The 23,501-nt window shown below is 39.2% G+C and overlaps 1 protein-coding gene across 4 annotated transcripts in view; it reads left to right on the top strand.

Annotated features, from left to right (window-relative positions):
* Positions 1-22,991, top strand: part of LOC148830715 (leukocyte surface antigen CD47-like) — a 31,352-nt gene extending 8,361 nt beyond the window's left edge. The window contains exons 5-10 of one of the 4 annotated variants that reach the window (XM_088920145.1): positions 1,464-1,565; positions 4,053-4,187; positions 5,385-5,483; positions 8,257-8,291; positions 20,869-20,899; positions 22,072-22,991. In XM_088920145.1, the coding sequence (XP_088776271.1) occupies positions 1,464-1,565; positions 4,053-4,187; positions 5,385-5,483; positions 8,257-8,291; positions 20,869-20,899; positions 22,072-22,082 (413 nt within the window). In that variant the 3' untranslated portion in view covers positions 22,083-22,991. Of the gene's footprint in view, positions 1-1,463; positions 1,566-4,052; positions 4,188-5,384; positions 5,484-8,256; positions 8,292-16,911; positions 16,972-17,077; positions 17,693-20,868; positions 20,900-22,071 lie in introns of those variants that run through there. The other 3 variants (XM_088920144.1, XM_088920146.1, XM_088920143.1) reach the window with 3 other exon arrangements.
* The last annotated feature ends 510 nt before the right edge of the window (positions 22,992-23,501 follow it).

Below are 23,501 nucleotides of genomic sequence, written 5' to 3'. Positions count from 1 at the left end.
ATTAAACAATAACCTGAACCTTCAACCATCAGTCCAAGATATCCGCTCTGGGATCATTGATAACCATGTTTCCTCTCTTGGAGAAATTCCCAGTGCACCATTGAAGCCAGGGCTTCTTTTTCCCATGCGGCTGATCACCAGGAGTGCTCCCAGGCACCCCCTGGAGGCGACCTGACAGCTAACTCACTGCAGGGATTCTGAACAGCAGACTTGTGATCCAGGGATCATTGCTGCCCCGAAGCATATAATGCAATTCCACCTCATGGGAGTGGTTTCCCTTCCACGGACACCTCCAAGTTCAGGAAAACCCCGACAACCCACCCGAACAAAAGCCCCTCAAATTCTCTCATCTATCACCTTTAACTGTTGAGTAGGGAATTTCTGTTTTTCATCTTTTTGGCTAAGAATTTTCTTAACTTTAAATGGTAAGATTTAAAATAGCCTTGCTGCGATCTTTACATGTAGTAGAATGTGGTTTCTAGTTTCCTGCCCCTTGCCTACCAAACCTATTTCATTTTTTAACGACTAACGCGCATAGCGTCTATTTTTTCATCGTATTTTTAGCACACTAAAGCACTTAATTAAAAAATTACACAATACATAAAGCTAATATTAAAAGGGGAAAAAAAGTTTTGGCCTCCGAGCATTCTTCAGGTGTGATCTTTAGACTTCTGTTAAACTGGTTAAAAGCAGAAAGAACAAAACAATTCAAAGGATTATTCACAGGCCTATTTTAATACATACTGCGCAAAGCAGTCAATCTTCTTCTGTGCACAAAGCTGTGTCATTGAAGTCAGATATAGTGTTGGTGGTATTTGTTGGTGCATAGTTTTGGTAGGAATAAACAACACTGTCAGCCATGAAAAAGTAAGGAATTTGTTCACTTACCTGTAATCAGTATGAGAAAAACATAAGCATCTGTCTGAATAAAAGATGTAGATATATTGACCCAGTGTGAAGATATTGTTCTCCTTTACAACTTTAGATAGAAAAAAGAAGTTTATTTACCATGGCTGTAAATTGCAGCATAGTATAATTTACAGAGCTCTATTTTCATCATGATTTATAATACAAAAGCAAACAAAGCTCACAATTACAAAACTATAACAATATAGTTCTTTTGAATGCAAAAGCTACACAGTGGTATAATAAATTTAGAATACACTATAATGAAATTAGCTATGTATTATAATAGTGTAAACTATTGGAAAATAGGGAAAAAGACTACAGTGGCAATTGTATAATTACAATTGGTCTTGTTTAATGGGTAGCTTGAATTAACACTGAAGCTGTGATAATTGGTGTTGGTTTGAAGGATATACAGATACAGTTGTGTTTAACAAAAGTGTGGTTTAACATGCAGCTGTTTTTAAAGGTACCACATGGCCTCCCCTCAGTGACCACTAGAATATAATGAAAGCTGCTTTTGTAACAGAAGTAACTGGATGTTTTGTGCTCCCTAGGGGTCAGTGACGGAGTGACAAGAACCAGCAACATAGGATTTGGCATCACAGTGTTTTCCATGGTGCTTGTGATGATCAGTCAGGCATTTTACTGGTTCAAAGGTAAGTATAGGCTCCTGAAACCCAGTTGGCTCAGCCGATAAAGGAGTTTATTAATTCTCTTCTGGCCTTAATTACTTAATCAAGCTATTTTAATAAGAAGTGAAATCACAGGTCTCTTGAATGGCTCAAATGGGGGAGAGGGTTACCCATTAAACTCGTATTGCGGGTTTGAGCCTGGGTCATGTCACTAGCCAACTGTGACTGGGATTCCTCGAGCAGCAGTGGGACACAGCTGACGGAACTCTTGAGGGTAGAGTGGGATTAGTTGGCCTGGGCTCTCACAGCGACACTGTGCCCTCTGCGGTTAGCCAGACATTTTCAGGCAGGTGGTGCTGTCTGTGAGGGACACCAGGGGCTTAAGCTGACTTTCACATGTTAAAACGCGAGTGGTTGAAGTTTGGCAGGTCAAGAGGATCCTTACCTGTGAATCAAGACTTAAAAAAAACACACAACTGGCTATTCCAGGTAGACATAACATTTTAAGTCTTAAGAAACTCAATCAGATAATATTCCAAATGTAAATGCAATATTATCAATAACTACCGTCAGAAATGGTTTCATCTCCATGTTCTTCTATATGCTCTCCTTGCACGTAGTTCAAGTACAGTAGGTAGCCGCATCAGTATGCGTAGGCTGTAAAGGAACAGGTAACAGGTTTATTCCATGCTGAAAAGAAAAGGGAAACGCAACGTTTCGGCTGAAGAAGGCTCCACGACTGAAAGGTTGTGTCTCCTTTCTTTTCTTCTCAGCATGGAATAAACCTGTTACCTGTTCTAGCATGTGCCTAGTTTCAGCCTATCACCAGGCCTCATCATAAAGAAAACCTGTTAACACCTTTGCAGACCCCTACAGTTAAATACTGTACTCTCAGGCTATCTAATAGATAGATACTTTAGTGTCTACTACTGTGGAAATTTGTCTGTGGCTTCTCCTGTAAAATTACAAAACACACAAGGAAAACATAAAAAACACATGAAGTAAATGAAACCAGAACAACAGTATGTGATGCATAAATAAATGGATCAATAAATAGGTAGTGGGGGGACTACGTTTGCATACTTTCACTGAGCAGAGGGAACAAAGGACTTCTTTGTTTGTATTTGAATTTGGTTGTCTATACCATCTTCCTGATGGGAGTTTGATGAATTGAGAATGGAGTGGATGAACACCTGTGATGTTCTTTGCCATTCTGAGAACTGTATTATAATAGAAATCGCTGAGCTGGGACTGCTGTTTCCCAATTATTTTTCCTGCGATTTTCAAAATCCTGGATAGTCTGGTTTTGCTTTTCAACTCCAGGTTTCCGTACCAAACTGTCATGTCTTTGAGATAAAAACAGCCTCTGATTTGCTTTCTTAAAAATGTTGTCTATATTCTGGGTGAGCCTCTGGTCAACATGTGTTCTCAAATATTTAAAACTGTCCAAGACCCCGTAACCTCTACAAACGGACCATTAAGTACTAATGTCTGCAAAGATTGCCTTCCATTGGTTTTAGCATTGCAAAGAAGCTGTTTAGTCTTGGTCTCATTTATTTCCAATGTGCTGGATTGACACCAAATTTCAAGGATACTTTCAAAGAGAGTTTGCTCACCAAGAGTTTGGTCCTTTAAACAGGAGTCCAACAAGAACCATGTCATCTGCATATTTAATTAGACTGGCTGTGCTACTCTGAATTTGCAACTCATTAGTATATATTGAGAACAGAAGAGGTTGTCAATACACAACCCTGGGGAGCACCTGTATTTAAAACCAGTTTGTCTGAGAATACACCATTCGTGGGGACTCTGAAGTCAGAGGTCGATCTATAAAGACATTTTTGATCCACTGTATAACATTCCCATTCACATTCAAGTAAAAAAAATGTTGTAAAAGAATATGAATTTGCATGGTGTTAAAAGGAGAGCTAAAATCAATGAGAGCTTGAACAAAAGAGTTTGAGTGTTGAAGGTGCTTGGCTCGAATCAACTAAAGAAAGTGTTGCTGGGTACATAGATTGGCTGTATAAGCCTGTGTACCACAGTTTTTCCAAAGAAATTCTTCCCTTCTTCCTCTAGTTTGTCTTATATAGCAAATACCTCACTCGGCATCTTAAAGAAAAACAAAGAGCTGTTCTTGCCCCACCTTTTGGCAAGCATATCACTAACAGCTGAGCCTTATCACACAGGAAGTGATCTACTCATCTTCCCCTTTGCCTGCCTGAAAATGTAGTTTCCTCCTAGAGCAGGATAGAATAAACTATAAACGTTGGCAGACAGGGATATATTTGATTGAGGCCTTTTATTTGAATATTCTCTCTCTGTCACCCTGTCACACATTATTAGACCTTGTTTATCACATTAAAAAATTATTTATATTATTTTCTTTAAAAGGTTGTTTTTTAAAACCAGGTAAAAGAAGCAAAGTGGACCAAACTGAAAAATTGTCATAATAACCTTTTTAGTTTTTCAGTTTTTCCTGAAATGTTGTAATAAACCTCTCATTTGCAGGAATATCAGCCAGCAATAAATCAAAGTATTATCTCCCTTTGTATTCTACTATCCCGATGAAGGTTGTTGGTTTTGTCATCTCTCTTATTGGTTTCGGTATTTGGGTCTCCAACGTCTTCTCTGCAACTGCACCAGGTAATGTAATGTCACTCCTGCTCTATTACAGACAGCACTGGCATTAAACACCCAATACAATGTTTCCTTCAATTTGAATGAACCTTATCAAAGGTGGATTTCATTTGTTCGGTTTTTCTTCTAATAAATATTATCTTCCTCCAATCCCAGACTTTTTTGTTTTCCCCCAAAACCAACCCTGTTGTTTTTGGGGTTGTGAATGTTGTATAAATTCCTAGATTCTTTTTAACTTAGAAATATTTGTGTTCCTTCGCATATGAATGGTACCTTGAATTTACCTAATTTTGAGAGAACAGTTATCTTAGTGTTGCAAAGAAAATAAAAGCTGCATGAGCCAATGATAGGAGATTGTTTACATTTGTATAGAAGTTCTTTCAACTATTTCCCTTTTTCCCTTGTTTTACACCTACAATGCAATATGTGTAAAGTAAGTTGTAAAGGTGCCATTATTAAATCAACATTTGATAGTCATGCTCTAGTTCATCAAGAGCGTTGCAGCATTTTTTGAGGGAGCGTGCCACTGTCACTTTTTTATCTGTAAAAAATTAGGTGATGTTTCAGAAGAGATTTTTATACACATTGTATCGCTCATCTACATGGTTTCATGAAACAAAAATGTAATTCCGGAGCTTCACATCTGGTAATAAAAAACCTTGTTCAATTATAGATCTAGACAGTGAATTCTAAATGGGGAATGGCAGCCGCCACTGTGTGTGTTATAGCCTGCATTCTTGTAGCATAGGTCTTCTACAGTTGTGACCAAATTTGTAGAACCAATGTTAAACCAATTTTTGATTAGGAAATCAAGGAAATACAGTCTAAAAACTGCATCCTAGATTTCAAAACAGCACTTTTCTATTAAAATGGAAATTGGCTTGAAAAGAATCTTGAACATCTGTGTAAAGCTAGAGGAAGAAGCATTTTACTTTTTATCCATTTATTTATTAAAATGTCTTCCAACAATGTGAGACTGTTGTATTGCATTGCAAATCTGTGAAATTAAAGATTTATGAGCAAATGTACATTCTGTGGGCATGAGCAGATTTAAATTAATTTTAGCTAAGCTACATTATGGATGGCTTCACGTGTAATCATTATCGTACATTGAAGGTACTCCCCTAGCCTTAAAGGAAAGTTACATGGATTTATGCTCCAGATTAAAGCATTTTCTGCCTGTATGCTTGTTTTGTTTCCTAGATTGTGGTCTTCTTGAAATTAGCCCTAACATCACCTTTAGCGGTGTGGTCATCTTTGCAGTAGCTGAAATTGTGGAATTCATTTTTTGGTACTGCTTCAGTAAGTAAACCTTTTTTTGTTTGTTTTTCATAGACTTTTTTTTGGAAGAAATCCTTAAACTTGTCAGAGTTATGTTCGTTCAGCTGTGCTTTTGTAGCAAGGTGTAATGCTAAGGTATAAACTAATCTAATGATCATTTTTGGAAACATTTTACTTGGAGTAGTTAACCTGCATGAGACATTATCTGAGCTAAGAATCTCACACAGTTGTTTTTGAAGTTCTGAATGACCAGGATTCTCCTCACAATTTCCTAATCTATTGTCTACAAAGCACACTCAATTATTGAGCGAAAGAGTAAGAGATCACTTTGTACATAGGCCCACCAAGGATTTTCCGTACAGCTAAGGAGAACACTAAGGAGAAATCTTCTATTTATTTTAATTTACTGTTCACAATTGTCTCTTATTCCATTCTTATCGTGACCACGGTACTACAACTTACTCTTCAACTTGACTCATAGCTGTGGGCTCCTGTGTGTGCTCCCTGTGATATGTTATAAGGATAGTAACTCATTTTCCCTTGTGTATACAGAAGCACAGTATCACTTCAGCTTGTTGTGCCAGTTTGGATGATAGGTACAGTTCTTAAAGGCTTTGTTTAGTACTATAGCATCTAGACTCCTCTAGGAGTCACAGAACCTGACCAGTTTTATGTCACAAGTCTCAATGCCTTGGTCATAGTCTAGAAAGCAGCATAATAAAGATGAGTGGTCACTATTGAACAGTGCTATTTGATACAAGAAGACAACATACTTTATGGTAAAATTGTTTGGTTTAAAATGCTAAATAACAAGTGTGGCACAGTGGTTAGCATTACAGGCTCACAGCACTAGAATGCTGGGTTCAGTTTCAGACCTGGGGTGGTGTCTGCAGTTAATATAGTATGATCTCCCCGTGTTTGCATAGGTTTTCCCCAGGTGCTTGAGTTTCCTCCCAAAGTCCAAAGACATATTGGTAGGATAATTGGCGTCTAGGAAAACTGGCCCTGGTGGGAGTGGGTGTGTCTGTGTCCTTGTGTGCCCTGTGATGGACTGGCCTTTTCCAAGCAGTATAGTATCCTGCCTTGCACCATTTGCTTGCCAGGTTAGGCTCCGGCTCCGGATCCCCATGTATTGGTTAAAATGATGAGAAAATGGGTGGAATGATCTTTTGCCTTGTGTGTTCAACTTTGGATGTCCAAGCAGGAGTAATCAACATTACAGTTGCAAGAAAAAGTTTGTGAACCCTTTGGAATTGCCTGGATTTCTGCATTACTTATTCATAAAAATATGGTCTGATCTAACTAAGTTACAATAATAGACAAACAATCTGCTTAAACTAACACACAAACAATTGTAATTCTTCTCATCAATATTGAACACATTATTTGAACATGCACAGTCCAGGCTGGAGAAACCATTATATTTAGTAACTGGTAGAACCTCTTTTAGCAGCAATTTCCTCCACCAAATGTTTCCTGTAGCTGCTGATGAGATTTGCACAACGGTTAGGAGGCATTTTAGACCATTCCTCCTTTCAGTTCATTGATATTTCTGGGATTCCTTGTGTGAACAGCTCTCTTCAGGTCATGCCACAGCATCTTAATTGGGTTGAGGTCTGGACTCTGACTGGGCCATTCCAGAACACGAAGCCATTCTATTGTTGATTTACTCATGTGTTTCGGGTCATTGTCTTGTTGCATCACCCAACTTCTAATAAGCTTCAGGTTACGGACCGCTACCCTGATGTTCTCCTGTAAAATGTCTTGAATTCATTGTTCCCTCTAGGATAGTAAGCTGTCCAGGCCCTGAGGCAGCAAAGCAGCTCCAAAAGATGATGCTCCCTCCACCATGCTTCACGGTTGGGATGAGGATTTGGTGTTGGTGTGCAGTGCTTTTTTTCCTTCAAACATAACGTTGTGCGTTTCTGCCAGATACTTCAACTTTTGTCTCATCCATCCACAGAACATTGTCCCAGAAACATTGTGGAACATCCAGGTGGTCTTTTACAAAACTTGAGACGTGCAGCAATGTGTTTTTTGGAGAGCAGTGGTTTCCTCTGTGGTGTTCTTCCATTAACACCTTGTTCAGTGTTTTTCTTATAGTGGACACATGAACAGAGACTTTGGCAAGTTCAAGAGATTTCTGCAGGTCCTTTGCTGTTACCCTAGGGTTCTTTTTCACCTCCTTCAGCATTGCACGCTGCACTCTTCCCGTGATCTTTGCAGGACGACCACTCCTAGGGAGAGTAGCAACAGTACTGTATTTCCTCCATTTGTAGACAGTTTGTCTTACTGTGGATTGATGAACACCCAGGCCTTTAAAAATGCTTTTGTAGCCTTTTCCAGCTTTATGCATCTCTACAGTTCTTATAAGGTCTACTGATATTTCTTTTGATCAGGGCATGGTTCACATGAACAGCTCTTTCTTAAGAAGAGCAGACTCCAGCACCTTCAATCTCATCTCCTGGAACACTTGACTCCAATTAGCTTTTGGAGAAGCAATTAGCCTAGAGGTTCACATACTTTTTCCAACCTAGACTGTGAGTGTTTAAATGATGTGTTCAGTACTGACAAGAAGAAGTACAGTTGTTTGTGTGTTTATGAGTTTAGCAGATTGTGTTTTTCTATTATTGTGACCTAGTTGAAGATCAGACCACATTTTTATGAGTAATTAATGCAGAAATCCAGGTAATTCCAAGGGGTTCACAAACATTTTCTTGCAACTGTACTTTAATCATCTTACAGATCACTGTGGTCATTCTCATTCATTTCCTTTTTTCACCTTTCCTTTTAGAAGGGCAAACAAAATCAGAATCGGAAAAATCAAATGTAAGTTCCTGTTGGTATTTTCTACTTTTGTTCTTCTGTTGTCTTTTTCAGTACTGTCTTCACCAGTCCTCTGTCACCCAATGCTTTAGCACAGCTACAGTCCTCTAGTTTTCTTTCCTCCTCTGAACTTACTTGAGCTAATTATTTCAAGAGTAAAATTCCAGTCCTTCAGAATGGCTGAAACAGTTAAGATGCCCACTTGAATGCATGTTCGTGAAATCAAATCTGAATCCTTATGGTCAGGGGATCAAGTCAGAATCATGTCCCTAGCCAGCTATAACCAGGATTCTTCAAGCCGAATGCTCAATTGGCTGAACATTGGCTGAACATCGCTGAGAGGGTAGGAATAGTCAGCCAAGCTTCTCTTGACTCTCTGTCATGCAGTGACCCCTACGGCTTCCCAGGCACTTACAAGCACATAGGACATGGATACCCAGACAACTCTCAACTCTCTCTTATTTTCTGAAGCATATGAGAAGATGGGACTTTAACAATGAGGAATATAACAATAAGAAGACTGCAGTCCTCCAACGGCATGTTCTGAGTACACACAACCTGGTGCTATTCAGTCAAATTCATTAAGAGAGCCTCAAAGATGTAAAGCACTTCCCTTGGGAGTTGTTATCTTTTAATGATGGTTGATGTTGATGTGAAAATCCACCTTTGCCTGAAATCTGCAAGTGCTACTATTTTCAGTACGAGGAAGTGGACGACTTAAGAACTGAAAGCAAACAGGTTGTCTACCATGCAGTCATCATTCCTTCATTAATGTACAATGATGAAATGTGGACGACATAGAAGAGACATTTAAAGAGGATTGAAGATGTGTTTTCAACACTGTTTACACAGAAGGACAGACTCTCCAACATCAGTGTTCTTTTCCAAGCTTTGAATCTAAGATCGTCTGCCATCATCTCTGTTGGTTTTGTACTGGCATCTAAGTATCAAGACTCCATTTCTCTTCATTAGCCATGGAAGTTGGAGTAGAGTTGGACAGAAGATGAGTTTCAAATGTATTGCAAAAGCAAACATGATGAAGTACAATATTGAAAGCTACTCCTGGGAGATTATGGCCCTTGGTTGAACCAGATTTAAGTGTATGTCTAGAAAGGATCCCAGAACGTTGAGACCCAAAAGTGTCAGAATGAGAAAGCAGGGTGTGGTAGAGAATTCATCACAGTATCACAGTCACAGCTCTTGTACTTCAAGTTGCTATTCAAAACTTTCTGTATCCAGCTGTGCGTTCATCAGTATTCCATCATTATTGTTAAAAACAGTATTGTAAATGAATAATGAAATTAAGGACTGAATTTATTGAAACAGACTGCACGGGTAGGTTTAAGATACAACTGGTTTTACATTTAAATGTAACAGTTTAGTTCAAATGGTCACTTGACATCTCCATGAAAGATGTCCGTTTCATAATGTGGTCTCTGCTTCGATGAAATGCCAGCATCTCCAGTCTTCCTCCTGAAGAGCTGTAGGAAATTTGATCTCGATTACTGCATTGAACTGGCTTAAGTAGTGAGGTCAACTTTGTCTTAAACCACTGATTGAAGACAACTATTGAACCCGAAAAAAAGGTCACCAGATCAAATGTAGGATAATAAAATCCTCCCTGATGCCTAAAGTCTGCTTTTTCTCTTGCAACTTTTACTGCACCTTTGCTGTTAAATCTTTTTAGGCAAAATTGGCCCATTTTCCCCATTAAGTAAATCGTGCAAATCATTTTCTGTAGAGTGGGCACTCTGCTAATCAGGGCAAATAAATGTACAGATGCAGCCATTCAAAGTGCGCGGTACAGACACGTACCGCAGGTAATTGGCTACGGCGTCGTGCATCGTGACGCGCGATGACGCAAAATACCGCGGTGCGTGATTGGTTGACCGACAGGGGCACTCGTGGTCCGTTGGTCTGTCGTAGAAAGACTTACTGTAAACGTCTTTACTGTGCCCGTTGTAGATATTGAATTTTACCACTGAAGGGAAATCTTAGTAACTGAGCATAAAAAGAATAGGAGCATACTGTAACGCGTGTGAAGGCCATAAACGATATTAATTTTGGAACATAAACATACAGTATATAGCTGGTCTTGGTACTTTAAAGAAAAAAATACACACCAGTATTCCATTTCTCCCTAAACATTGTAAGCTTCGAAGTCTTTAACTAACGTGATACCGGAGTCAACAAGCATACTTTTAGAATTTGATTAAAAGGGAATATAATATGGAATCGCGTATCTAAAGAATTTAATAACGGTATGATTATATCCGTGTACTGCGACAGGGCTGTGTAGGGCTGTTTCGCCTGTCTGTTCATGCGAGCTGTCTTGTAGCCTACTGGTCTAGGTGCGTGACTACCAACTGGCAGGTTGTGTGTTCGAATCCAGCTGGTGCTGGACTTTTCTTTTAACAAACATTTCTTCGAAAAAATAGGTAAGCGATATTATGGACAATCAATTGACTTTTATATTTCAAAATATCGCAACATGATCGATATTTGCGATATTTTGAACATATCTTCCCTTCTGACAGCGGTTCCTGCTTCTATTGTGTGTGTGTGTGCAACAGAGTAAATTTTTATAGAGAAATGGAGGCTGGACAGTATGCGTTACAATATAAACATTTATATTGATTTAAATCGTGTTCTGATTTAAATCGCAAATGCGTGTTTAATTATGTGTTTTTTAATCATAATCAGGCTAATGCATTTCTACATTTTCTGTATGAACCAGCTTAGAGGTTCATACAGAAAGACAGCTTGTGTTTAAATTGAGTGTAAGGTAATTTATGCTTCTAAAGTCATGGTCAGCATTTATTATTGTACTGTGCTGTAAACTTTTTCTGTGCCTAGTCACATTATTTTATAGCGTTTTTATTGCGTTATTAAATCCGGTGGCGCTGTGTGTTAGTTTCCTGACTCCCATTATTTAAACTGCGACACTGATCATTCATCTCTAAATAAACTTTATTTTATATAGCGTTTTAAGCGAATAGGTAATTAGATTGCTCATAAACCTAATCGCTTTTTCTACATAAACACAGCGTGATTGCTCTCTGAAAATGCTTTTCCTTTATTTTTAAAGTAGGCTCAGATTTCAACTATAGATCGTATTATTATAAACTTTCTTGGAAAAATGTATTTTATGTAAACCATGTTTGCTATTAATTCATTTAGGGCTAAAATACGTTCATTGTCTTCCAATCGAGTCGAGTTGACATTGGAAGCCTGCCACACCCGGACTGTTAAACCAACGCATTAGCACGTCGCCAGTATTGGCTTTAGTATTCCCCCCCTCTCCCCTCAATTCAATTCAATTCAAGGTGTTTTATTTGCATGACAGATGGGTACAAGCAGTGTTGGGTATGTATATTGTAACGCTTACGGCAGACAGGCACTGTGTAAGAGCCGGCGCACCAGAGCAGCGCACCGAGGGAGCGTCTGCATTTATAACTTAGTTTTTAAAATTAGTCAAGCAATATGAAGCATCTCCTTTTACTTAGTGCCTGAGCATAAAAAGAATAGGAGCATACTGCAACGCGTGTGAAGTCCATAAACAATATTAATTTTGGAACTTAAACATACAGTATATGGCTGGTCTCGGTACTTTAAAGAAAACATACACACCAGTATTCCATTTCTCCCTAAACATTTTAAGCATCGAAGTCTTTAACTAACGCGATACCGGAGTCAACAAGCATACTTTTAGAATTTGATTAAAAGGGAATATAATATGGAATCGCGTATCTCAAGAATTTAAAGACCAGACAATCGCAAACGCATTTTCAATAAAATTATTTTATTCATTCAGCAGTTTGTGAGAGGGACATCCAGCAGGGAGAGACACACACACCGGTTTTCATTGACAAAATTGTTTTTTTTCAATTCCTCTTGTCTAACAGGAATGTTTTGTTTGTGGACAGACTGTTAGACAAGAGGAAAAGACCGCCTCCTCCTACGAAGCATTTCGTTGATCCGATCACGAATTCTTTTCCAGTCGTACGCAGCAAGGGTTGAGAATCTCCGATTCACCATCGTACTAATGGTTTCCCGGAGATTGCAAGGCAAGGCACTTTTGCCTCTGGACCCATCGAAATTTACAGACGTGGTCCACCCCCAGTAAATTTCAAAAGTCACAAGATTTCGAAACACGAGGGCGGCGTAGCGGTCGGCTCTTGCTTTCCCGTCTATGCCGATGCACTGCAAGTACAACCCCCCTCCATCTCCTGGGTGATGGGTAGCAGTTGGACATCTGGGAGAATTATTCGTCCCACTGGCGTCTGTGAATTCCGCTGTGCTTCCTGGGGGGAGATAGGCGGCGGGGACAGCATCAACAGATTCCTGCGCGGTGGTGAACTGAGAGGCCGGGATGGAGTGTCCTGAGGCGGTGTGTGCTCTGCGGGGGGCAGAGCTTCCGCCAGGCATTGCAACCTGCGCGGCGGGGAGAGGCACTTTTCGGGAGACAGCTGCTCAACTGTTTGACTGCTGGAACATACTGTCTCCTTCCTCTGCATTTTCAGGAGTGTCTCTAGCCTCCCAATCCTCCCCAGTAATGCATCGTACTGCTCCCGCTGCTGCCGAAATGTCTCCATACAGGTGCTGCTTCTACAGGTTGGCACCCTGGCCAGTGGCCGAGAGCAGAGACCCAGGGCCTGTGGCAAAATAACATAATTCATGTAAGAAATAAAGTCACACAGTAGTATTCATCAGTCGCGGAACAGAAGTCAAAATAAACTTTTCTTTTTTTCCGTCTTACCGCTTTCTTTTTTACTGTCCTGGTGGTAGATCGTTTCGCCCGTGCGGTGTTTTCTTGAAGAACAGGCTACGAAGAAATAATTATTATTGAATTTAAAATTCAAAACGGCAATAATACCTTGTAATATGCGCTGTAATCGCGTATTTCAGATGAAGTCTGCTGTATTTGCTTACCCTTCGCTCTTTGGAAGCTGGGGCGGCAGAAGCACCCCGTCTCTTCCCGTAAAAGGTCTTGGTCTCCATACTGTACTATGGTCGCTCTAGTGCAGGTTCGCAGTTTTTTTTTTTGTGATGGGAGCTCACCCAATCCCTTGGTGTCTTTATACTATATTCACATGTACGGCTAGAGTGTGTTCATTGTCTTCCAATGAAAGGCGGGTGCCTTTTGCCGAAGTCGGGAGACATTGGAGGCTTGCCACACCCGGACTGTTAAACCAACGCATTAGCACGTCAAAGCGCATTGAGGACCCGGGCGCAATAGTTGTTTTGTCCCTTGATTTACTGATCTGCATTAATTAAATCTTGTCAGTCAGGTCTTTTTTTCTCTATTTCAATTGTCGTTTACACATGCACGACTTTAAAAGCTAGCAAGACAGGTTTCGATTCACATTAGCTGGTGAGCCTTGTTAAAAAAACTAATGATAATGTAACATGCCACTGTTTGTTCATGAACAAAGTTATACTGAGATTTCCTTAGATACGCGATTAAAAAATAAATAAAAATTTGAATCTCCTGCGGAACACATTCCATAAGAATCAGCGGTTCTACAATATATATCGCCTTTAAAGGTGGCTTCTCAAAACGCTTTACGGGATAAAAATAACCAGAACAGCAGCAACAACAATATTGTATTTCATTGCACTTTGAAAACCAAGTAATAACTTAACTCAGTACGTGCAAACGTTTTGTATGTTGCTGTCTTGAATGCCTGCGTACCCATAAGTATCTTATTTGCCTTGAGTCCTGTCTACAGTATATTTGTCCCCCTACCCCCTCTCTCCCTCAATTCAATTCAATTCAAGGTGTTTTATTTGCATGACAGATGGGTACAATTCTTGTTGGGAATGTATACAGTACTTTGATATTTACACCCGGCGCGGCACCGAGGGAGCGTCTGCATTTATAACTTAGTTTTTAAAATTAGTCAAGCAATATGAAGCATCTCCTTTAACTTTTAAGTCCCTTACTGTATTTTTGTGTTATATTCCCTATTAATCAAACTCTAAGAGTATGTATCGGCTTGTCAGTCAGGTCTTTTTTTCTCTATTTCAATTGTCGTTTACACATGCACGACTTTAAAAGCTAGCAAGACAGGTTTCGATTCACATTAGCTGGCGAGCCTTGTTAAAAAAACTAATGATAATGTAACATGCCACTGTTTGTTCATGAACAAAGTTATACTGAGATTTCCTTAGATACGCGATTAAAAAATAAATAAAAATTTGAATCTCCTGCGGAACACATTCCATAAGAATCAGCGGTTCTACAATATATATCGCCTTTAAAGGTGGCTTCTCAAAACGCTTTACGGGATAAAAACAACCAGAACAGCAGCAACAACAATATTGTATTTCATTGCACTTTGAAAACCAAGTAATAACTTAACTCAGTACGTGCAAACGTTTTGTATGTTGCTGTCTTGAATGCCTGCGTACCCATAAGTATCTTATTTGCCTTGAGTCCTGTCTACAGTATATTTGTCCCCCTACCCCCTCTCTCCCTCAATTCAATTCAATTCAAGGTGTTTTATTTGCATGACAGATGGGTACAATTCTTGTTGGGAATGTATACAGTACTTTGATATTTACACCCGGCGCGGCACCGAGGGAGCGTCTGCATTTATAACTTAGTTTTTAAAATTAGTCAAGCAATATGAAGCATCTCCTTTAACTTTTAAGTCCCTTACTGTATTTTTGTATTATATTCCCTATTAATCAAACTCTAAGAGTATGTATCGGCTTGTCAGTCAGGTCTTTTTTTCTCTATTTCAATTGTCGTTTACACATGCACGACTTTAAAAGCTAGCAAGACAGGTTTCGATTCACATTAGCTGGCGAGCCTTGTTAAAAAAACTAATGATAATGTAACATGCCACTGTTTGTTCATGAACAAAGTTATACTGAGATTTCCTTAGATACGCGATTAAAAAATAAATAAAAATTTGAATCTCCTGCGGAACACATTCCATAAGAATCAGCGGTTCTACAATATATATCGCCTTTAAAGGTGGCTTCTCAAAACGCTTTACGGGATAAAAACAACCAGAACAGCAGCAACAACAATATTGTATTTCATTGCACTTTGAAAATTGCATTTGAGCACGGTTTTTGACTTTTTTTAAATTGCATTTTGGGCGTGGACAGCACATACAATGGTTAATGAACTGCGCCAAGAAATTTAAAATAGTTTTCTTTAGGTGTGAGGGTAGGAGTGGACCGCAGCAGGCATAATCGGCAAACCAGGAAAACAAAGAACAGGACAGGTGAGATGTGTATCCAGAAAGCGAGTGATCAGAAAAAGGAAATGGTGTTACGCCCAGGTTTTCGACCCAATTGTTTTAACTTGCTAATGCATCAGACACATTTCCTGGCGTATTGTGTTTTAAATAAAATAGGAGTGTCTTTCCCTGGCATTAGCTCATCGGTATGGTGTAAGTTTTATCTGTACCATACCATACAGTATATAGGTACAGAATTCAAGCTGCACCACTGTATCGCTTTGGTAAGGGGACGGACAATGGCCAAAATCACGAAGACTCTCTCACACCAAATAATGAAGATGAAAAGAAATGGGAAGTCAACACGGGACATTGTACAGCAGTTGGCTTCGATGGACATCTTCATTTCTGAAAGCACAGTGAGACGGCATTATAAAGGGGAGAGGAGGCAAAGAGAATCTAAACCGAGGACGATTCAAAGGTAAATAAATTTCTAAAAATACCTTTCTTGCATGTAAATACAACTACGCACATTATTTTTAAAACTAACTGCTGATCTCTTTTTTTTCAAGTCCTATTGTGCGAGCTATCGACAAACTGACTGATGAAAATGATGAGCTACCGGCGATGCAAGTCCAAAGACGGCTATGGGCTGACCTCGGTGCGAATATAAGCCCGGCATCGATAAGAAGAGTACGCAGGAGGCTTGGATGGAGATACAGAAAAACCAACACATGCCCCATGATAAGGCTAAAAAACAAAGAGGAAAGACTCAAGCAAGCGCTCCAATGGATTGAACAGGGGGAGGCATTTCAGGATGTACTTTTTACCGACGAAACAACAGTGGCTCTGGAACAGTTTTCAACAATGGCATTTTGCAAAAAGGGGAGACATGTGGACAAGCCAAAGCCCAAACATCCACTGAAGGTTCACGTCTGGGGGGGTATATCTAGAAGAGGCCCGGGACCATTTCTTATTTTCGAAGGAATTATGGACCGTGTATTCTTCGAGGAAGTCGTGGTCACACAGCATGCTGCCCCATATATCAGGGAGCAGTTTGGATCAAGGCACCGTCTCTTTCAAGACAACGATCCGAAACACACAGCAGCAAGGGCGAGGCTTATAGCAGAAGGAGTGAACTGGGTGAAAACTCCAGCCGAATCCCCAGATCTAAATCCGATAGAAATGGTTTGGCATTCGTTGAAAGACTACGTTCGGAAAACCGCTAAGCCCGTCACAAAGCAGGAACTGATCGATGCGATCTATAAATTCTGGGAGGAAGAACTGACCGAACAAAATTGTAACAATTTTATTAACAGGCTGTTTCGTGTTCTTCCTAGGATTGTTGACCGGGGCGGGGGACATTCGGGAATGTAAGTCAGAGAAAGACAGTCTCACGTTTGTTAATTATAATTATTTCTTCGTAGCCTGTTCTTCAAGAAAACACCGCACGGGCGAAGTCCACCAGGACAGTAAAAAAGAAAGCGGTAAGACGGAAAAAAAGAAAAGTTTATTTTGACTTCTGTTCCGCGACTGATGAATACTACTGTGTGACTTTATTTCTTACATGAATTATGTTATTTTGCCCCGCAGAGCACACACCGCCTCAGGACACTCCATCCCGGCCTCTCAGTTCACCACCGCGCAGGAATCTGTTGATGCTGTCCCCGCCGCCTATCTCCCCCCAGGAAGCACAGCGGAATTCACAGACGCCAGTGGGACGAATAATTCTCCCAGATGTCCAACTGCTACCCATCACCCAGGAGATGGAGGGGGGGTTGTACTTGCAGTGCATCGGCATAGACGGGAAAGCAAGAGCCGACCGCTACGCCGCCCTCGTGTTTCGAAATCTTGTGACTTTTGAAATTTACTGGGGTTGGACCACGTCTGTAAATTTCGATGGGTCCAGAGGCAAAAGTGCCTTGCCTTGCAATCTCCGGGAAACCATTAGTACGATGGTGAATCGGAGATTCTCAACCCTTGCTGCGTACGACTGGAAAAGAATTCGTGATCGGATCAACGAAATGCTTCGTAGGAGGAGGCGGTCTTTTCCTCTTGTCTAACAGTCTGTCCACAAACAAAACATTCCTGTTAGACAAGAGGAATTGAAAAAAAACAATTTTGTCAATGAAAACCGGTGTGTGTGTCTCTCCCTGCTGGATGTCCCTCTCACAAACTGCTGAATGAATAAAATAATTTTATTGAAAATGCGTTTGCGATTGTCTGGTCTTTAAATTCTTGAGATACGCGATTCCATATTATATTCCCTTTTAATCAAATTCTAAAAGTATGCTTGTTGACTCCGGTATCGCGTTAGTTAAAGACTTCGATGCTTAAAATGTTTAGGGAGAAATGGAATACTGGTGTGTATGTTTTCTTTAAAGTACCGAGACCAGCCATATACTGTATGTTTAAGTTCCAAAATTAATATTGTTTATGGACTTCACACGCGTTGCAGTATGCTCCTATTCTTTTTATGCTCAGGCACTAAGTAAAAGGAGATGCTTCATATTGCTTGACTAATTTTAAAAACTAAGTTATAAATGCAGACGCTCCCTCGGTGCGCTGCTCTGGTGCGCCGGCTCTTACACAGTGCCTGTCTGCCGTAAGCGTTACAATATACATACCCAACACTGCTTGTACCCATCTGTCATGCAAATAAAACACCTTGAATTGAATTGAATTGAGGGGAGAGGGGAGGAATACTAAAGCCAATACTGGCGACGTGCTAATGCGTTGGTTTAACAGTCCGGGTGTGGCAGGCTTCCAATGTCAACTCGACTCGATTGGAAGACAATGAATGTATTTTAGCCCTAAATGAATTAATAGCAAACATGGTTTACATAAAATACATTTTTCCAAGAAAGTTTATAATAATACGATCTATAGTTGAAATCTGAGCCTACTTTAAAAATAAAGGAAAAGCATTTTCAGAGAGCAATCACGCTGTGTTTATGTAGAAAAAGCGATTAGGTTTATGAGCAATCTAATTACCTATTCGCTTAAAACACAATTTAAACACAAGCTGTCTTTGTGTATGAACCTCTAAGCTGGTTCATACAGAAAATGTAGAAATGCATTAGCCTGATTATGATTAAAAAACACATAATTAAACACGCGTTTGCGATTTAAATCAGAACAAAATTTAAATCAATATAAATGTTTATATTGTAACGCATACTGTCCAGCCTCCATTTCTCTATAAAAATTTACTCTGTTGCACACACACACACAATAGAAGCAGGAACCGCTGTCAGAAGGGAAGATATGTTCAAAATATCGCAAATATCGATCATGTTGCGATATTTTGAAATATAAAAGTCAATTGATTGTCCATAATATCGCTTACCTATTTTTTCGAAGAAATGTTTGTTAAAAGAAAAGTCCAGCACCAGCTGGATTCAAACACACAACCTGCCAGTTGGTAGTCACGCACCTAGACCAGTCGGCTACAAGACAGCTCGCCTGAACAGGCAGGCGAAACAGCCCTACACAGCCCTGTCGCAGCACACGAATACCGTTATTAAATTCTTTAGATACGCGATTCCATATTATATTAGCAGAAAAGCTTAAAACTACCACTTTTTCACACGCTATTTCACATGCTAGTTAAATACTTCGATGCTTAAAATCGTTAGGGAGAAATGGAATACCGGTGTGTATTTTTCCTTTAAAGTGCCGATTCCTGGAATCTGACTGGCTGACACCCCTCTGAAGTGGTTCCATAAAATCTGGTATACGGAAAAGAAAGCGTTGATAAATACAAGTGTCTTTTAATACACTCTTTGCTGTGCTCTTGAGGATCCTTGTGATATTTTAAGCTCTAGTTGAATGATAGGTGTCGCATTTTAAATCATTTTCGTAGTTAGAAATTATGAAACGCCCTGTTAAAAGCAAGGAAGTTTTTATGCCCGTTGAAGTAAAACAAAATGCCTGACAAAGTATGGCTTGGACAGATTCCAAGTGCTTGTACAAATGTGCTAAAGAAATTATACTTTGAGTATACAGCTTGTCCAAAGTCATCCATTATTAATACTATTAGTAATATCTTCAGTAAAGGCTTTGATGCATAAATATTTCTGATAAAGGCAGGTTGTGTACTTTTGTCCAACTGAGCAATCTTGCTTTCATAAAATATACCAACATTTTAATGACTGATGATTAACATGCTGTAATACACAGTTCAAAATTAAAGGCTCAAATGCTGTACATGAGAGGTTAAGCTCCCCCTGGCGGTTTTACAAGGCGACGCCGGATAGTTAACCACGTGACACCACGTTAACTGCGTCATACCGCGTGATACTGCGACACGCCCACCGGGGTATGCCGTGAAATACCTCACGCATTTTGAATGGCTGCATCTGTATCTAAAATAATACATCAAAATATGCAAACGTTCCAACCATGCAAATAACATGATCATAACATAATATAACATAACATAATTTCACTCCTATGAGTAGGATCCTTCTGGATCCCTTTTATGCTGTATCTCACTTTGCTGTGATCAGTTTTTAATTATTATTTGAACATATAAAGGTCAGAACAAAATAGCATAACATAGCATTACCCTTCAGTGAGCTTCTAGCTAAATGCTGAATAGAAATAGATGTAAACAGACGTATTCAAACTGCAAAAAAAGCTAAGGATCTTGATGAGGTTTCTAGGTATGTAGATCTAAGTCTTAGATATCAGTAAAGACTATGATAGCTGCAGAATTTGTTTAGAACAGTAAGTTAAAATGCACACATCAGGAAAAAAAGGGAAAAAACATATTTGAATTTAAGTTTGAATATACAGAGGAGAGTCTGTGCTGCCACCCCTTGTACAGCTGAGAAATTGCATGAAACCTCTAATCTTTATTCTTTCACCCTTCTGTTAATGCACTATGGCCTACATTCCAGCCCTGTGCTGAATATCTCCTGTTGTCTCTGCACTGTCTCTTGGCTATTGAGTCTGGAATGGTTTATCATAAAGATAAATAGCATAGCAAACTAGCAAAGCTGAGCATTTGTTTTGGGTCACAACGACCATTCCTTTTGCTTTTGTAGCAAAACAAATGTCCTTAGATGTCCTGGAAACTGACATCAGATGTGAACATACTATGTAAAACTAATCATTTAGATGTACAAAAAAATGAATTCCCTATGCTATCTTCAACACTGTTAGAACATTACTGCTAATGCATAATATTTTAATAGATATTTTCCATTTTGTACATTGCCTTGGAATAAATACTCATGACAGGTTTAGTCATTTGAGAGATATTTACACTGAATTTATGATATCTTCTAGCAGTGGCCTTCAGGAAATGTTTGGGGGGAGGGTGCTTTTGATGTAGCCTCCATACTTCAAGTTTAAAAATAACATTTTCTCGTTTACAGCCAAAGGAAAGTGCACCACTAAGTACCACGGGTAGGTGATTCACTGGGGATACAGTGCATGATCGGAAACTGTAGAATGTTCTTTAATTTTTTATTGAGATTTTCCTTTCAAGGAATCCCTTATTTCATTTGTCATCTTTTACTGTAGTTAAGTGGTGGGAGTGTCTTATTTAATTTCTTTAGTTGTTAAATTGTGTACTTCATTTTCAGGCTATGAGGGAAATTCAGGAAGCTGTAGTTTCCCAACATCTTCAATTTGAAGGAACAGAGAACCTTTAAAATGAACGTTTTAAACAGATGAGCTACTGAGGCGTTTCTCAACTGTGATTTTCAATGGTTGGAGCTCCACAGGAAAAAAAATTAGAAGTCTTGTGGAGGATTTTGAAAGTTGTTCTGCCACTTTTTATGTAGCCATCTTCAAGGCCAGGACTTCTCCACTTGCATTTGATTAATGGCCAGTTTTGATTTGCAACCTAGGCAATATGAGATATCTTTGCTAACTTGCTCATGGATAGGAGCACAATTTGCAGGATTTGTAAATGTCTGGCCACCTGGAACCAGCCTATTTAAGATGAATTTTAAGATTTAAGTTTATTTTTGAAAATCTTACAAATGTCCTGACTTTCTAACGTCATGACTCTTATATTAATAACGATAAAAGCCTGAAACCTCTGAAAATCACAGGGAGCAGACTTGTTAAAGCTCAGTTGCAGGACAGCAGGTTGTCACGTATTCAGTGTTCATTTCTTCCTTTAGTCCTGAATGTTGGGTTACAAGAGCTTGCTGAATTATTGTCATCAGAGCATGTGGTTGCTTGTCTGTCCCCTCAATCCTTACCAGCCTTTTATACAGTGATATTTCTCTTTACGATCAAAAATGTTAAAAGTGATTTGGCACCATTTAAAATACATTCTTAAATGTTTTTGTGATCAAGAAATTACAAGCTGGACAGTATAAATTGTAAGACTGTTTCAAGCTGAGATGCTGTTTTACACAGTAATCTCAAGATATTTTCTGCAGGAAAGGGAAATATACACACTTGGCTACATTAAGATAATTCCATTGTAATCTCTTTATTTTTTCTCTTCAAGGTGATGCATAGAAAAATGGCTTTGGCCATATTACTGTATGGTGTAGGAGTGCTGGTTCATATGTCTGTTCAATTAGCTTACCATTCTCCGTTTATAAAAAAATGTTTTTCAGAATCCAAATAACAAACCAGATCAGGGGAGTGAGGAGAGATAAGATCCTGGGGTCCTTTGGCTTTGCAGAAAATGTGCAATACAATTCCACCAAAGGAAAAAGGAAAAGAGTGGAGCTACATGTGGTAACTCAGTGCTGTGTTTTTGATATTATTCGTCATGCAGTTTGCCTAGGAAAAAGCACTTAGTGAACATGACTAATGTGTGTATGTCCAGAATAACTTGTCTGTACAGGACTGAAATTAAATGTATAAATAAAACAAAGAATTTTTTTTTTAAATTTTGAGTTACATTAAAATTAAATTAAAAACATGGATTCCAATACTTTAGTGCCTATAAGTTTTAGATTTCATGCTCTCCCAACTGTAAATTCCTCTTATTTCTAAGGGAATATAGTTAATAGATTTGAATGTCACCTGTAGGTAAGAACATTCAGTACAGAAGCTTTTGTGAAGTGTCACCCGCAATTGACATTAGCTACGCAGATTTGAAGAGGGATTGCCATGTTTGGAATCTTGGAATCTTCAACATTTTAATAAAACATACTGTTTTTGTAAGAGCCAGAATAGCTGTAGGCCAAAATAAATGTGTATCGGAAGCATAAAGGCTACCAGTATAGGATGGATGATTGACATTGAGCCCATAGAGACACACATATTGAATGTATAGTCTATGTGCACTGCTTATTAAATTGAGGTTTTTTTATAACTTTGCTTACTTATAAATGTTCAAATGTTTGTAAGCCTTGGCTTAAGTGAAAATTTGTTTAAACACTGCATATTGTGAAGTAGCTACTGCTTTGTTAGAATGCATTGATGTGCTTTTGTTTTAACGTTAAAACTGCATGAGCAGTTGAGGTATTTGCTACACTTTAGAATTTACTATATGCACCTAAGGGATAATAAATTGTTCTGGAAGAAATGCTCAAGGAGACTCGTCATGTGTTAGTGTCCTGTGTGTATTTATAGTGTGCCTGTGATGTCTTACTGTGTAACTGAGTAGTCTGTATAATTAATACTGTATTCAGGGAAGTATTATGAATATTCATTTTGTGAGGCTGTTCTGTGTGCAGATTCCCTAAGCAGTGGTGTATAGTTAGTAGAATGGTCTTGATCTGGCCTTGGAAAGTTTTTGGAAAGCCAGTAGAAACTTTCCCCTCCTTTGCCAAAGCTAATCCATCTGCAATGGTGCCACTGCCTCTTCCTGGTAATTAACAGCAGCTCGCTAATCTGCCTTCCAAAACTAAAGGCTTTGATTTCCAAAGAGGCTTTAAATCTTTTACATCTAAATCCTTCCATCTTTTTTTCTGAAGCCAAGCTGTTCCTTGGTTAAAGGAATGTCCATGGTTAAAGGAATTCAGATTATATCACTGCAGGAAAGTTGATTCCAGTCTGTTCTCTTCAAATCTTCAAGTGCTTGGCAGGGTTCTGA

Source organism: Atractosteus spatula, chromosome 7 (assembly GCF_055471065.1).
Source record: "Atractosteus spatula isolate fAtrSpa1 chromosome 7, fAtrSpa1.hap1, whole genome shotgun sequence".
NCBI lineage: Eukaryota > Metazoa > Chordata > Actinopteri > Semionotiformes > Lepisosteidae > Atractosteus > Atractosteus spatula.
This window is presented reverse-complemented; position numbering and strand designations above follow the sequence as displayed.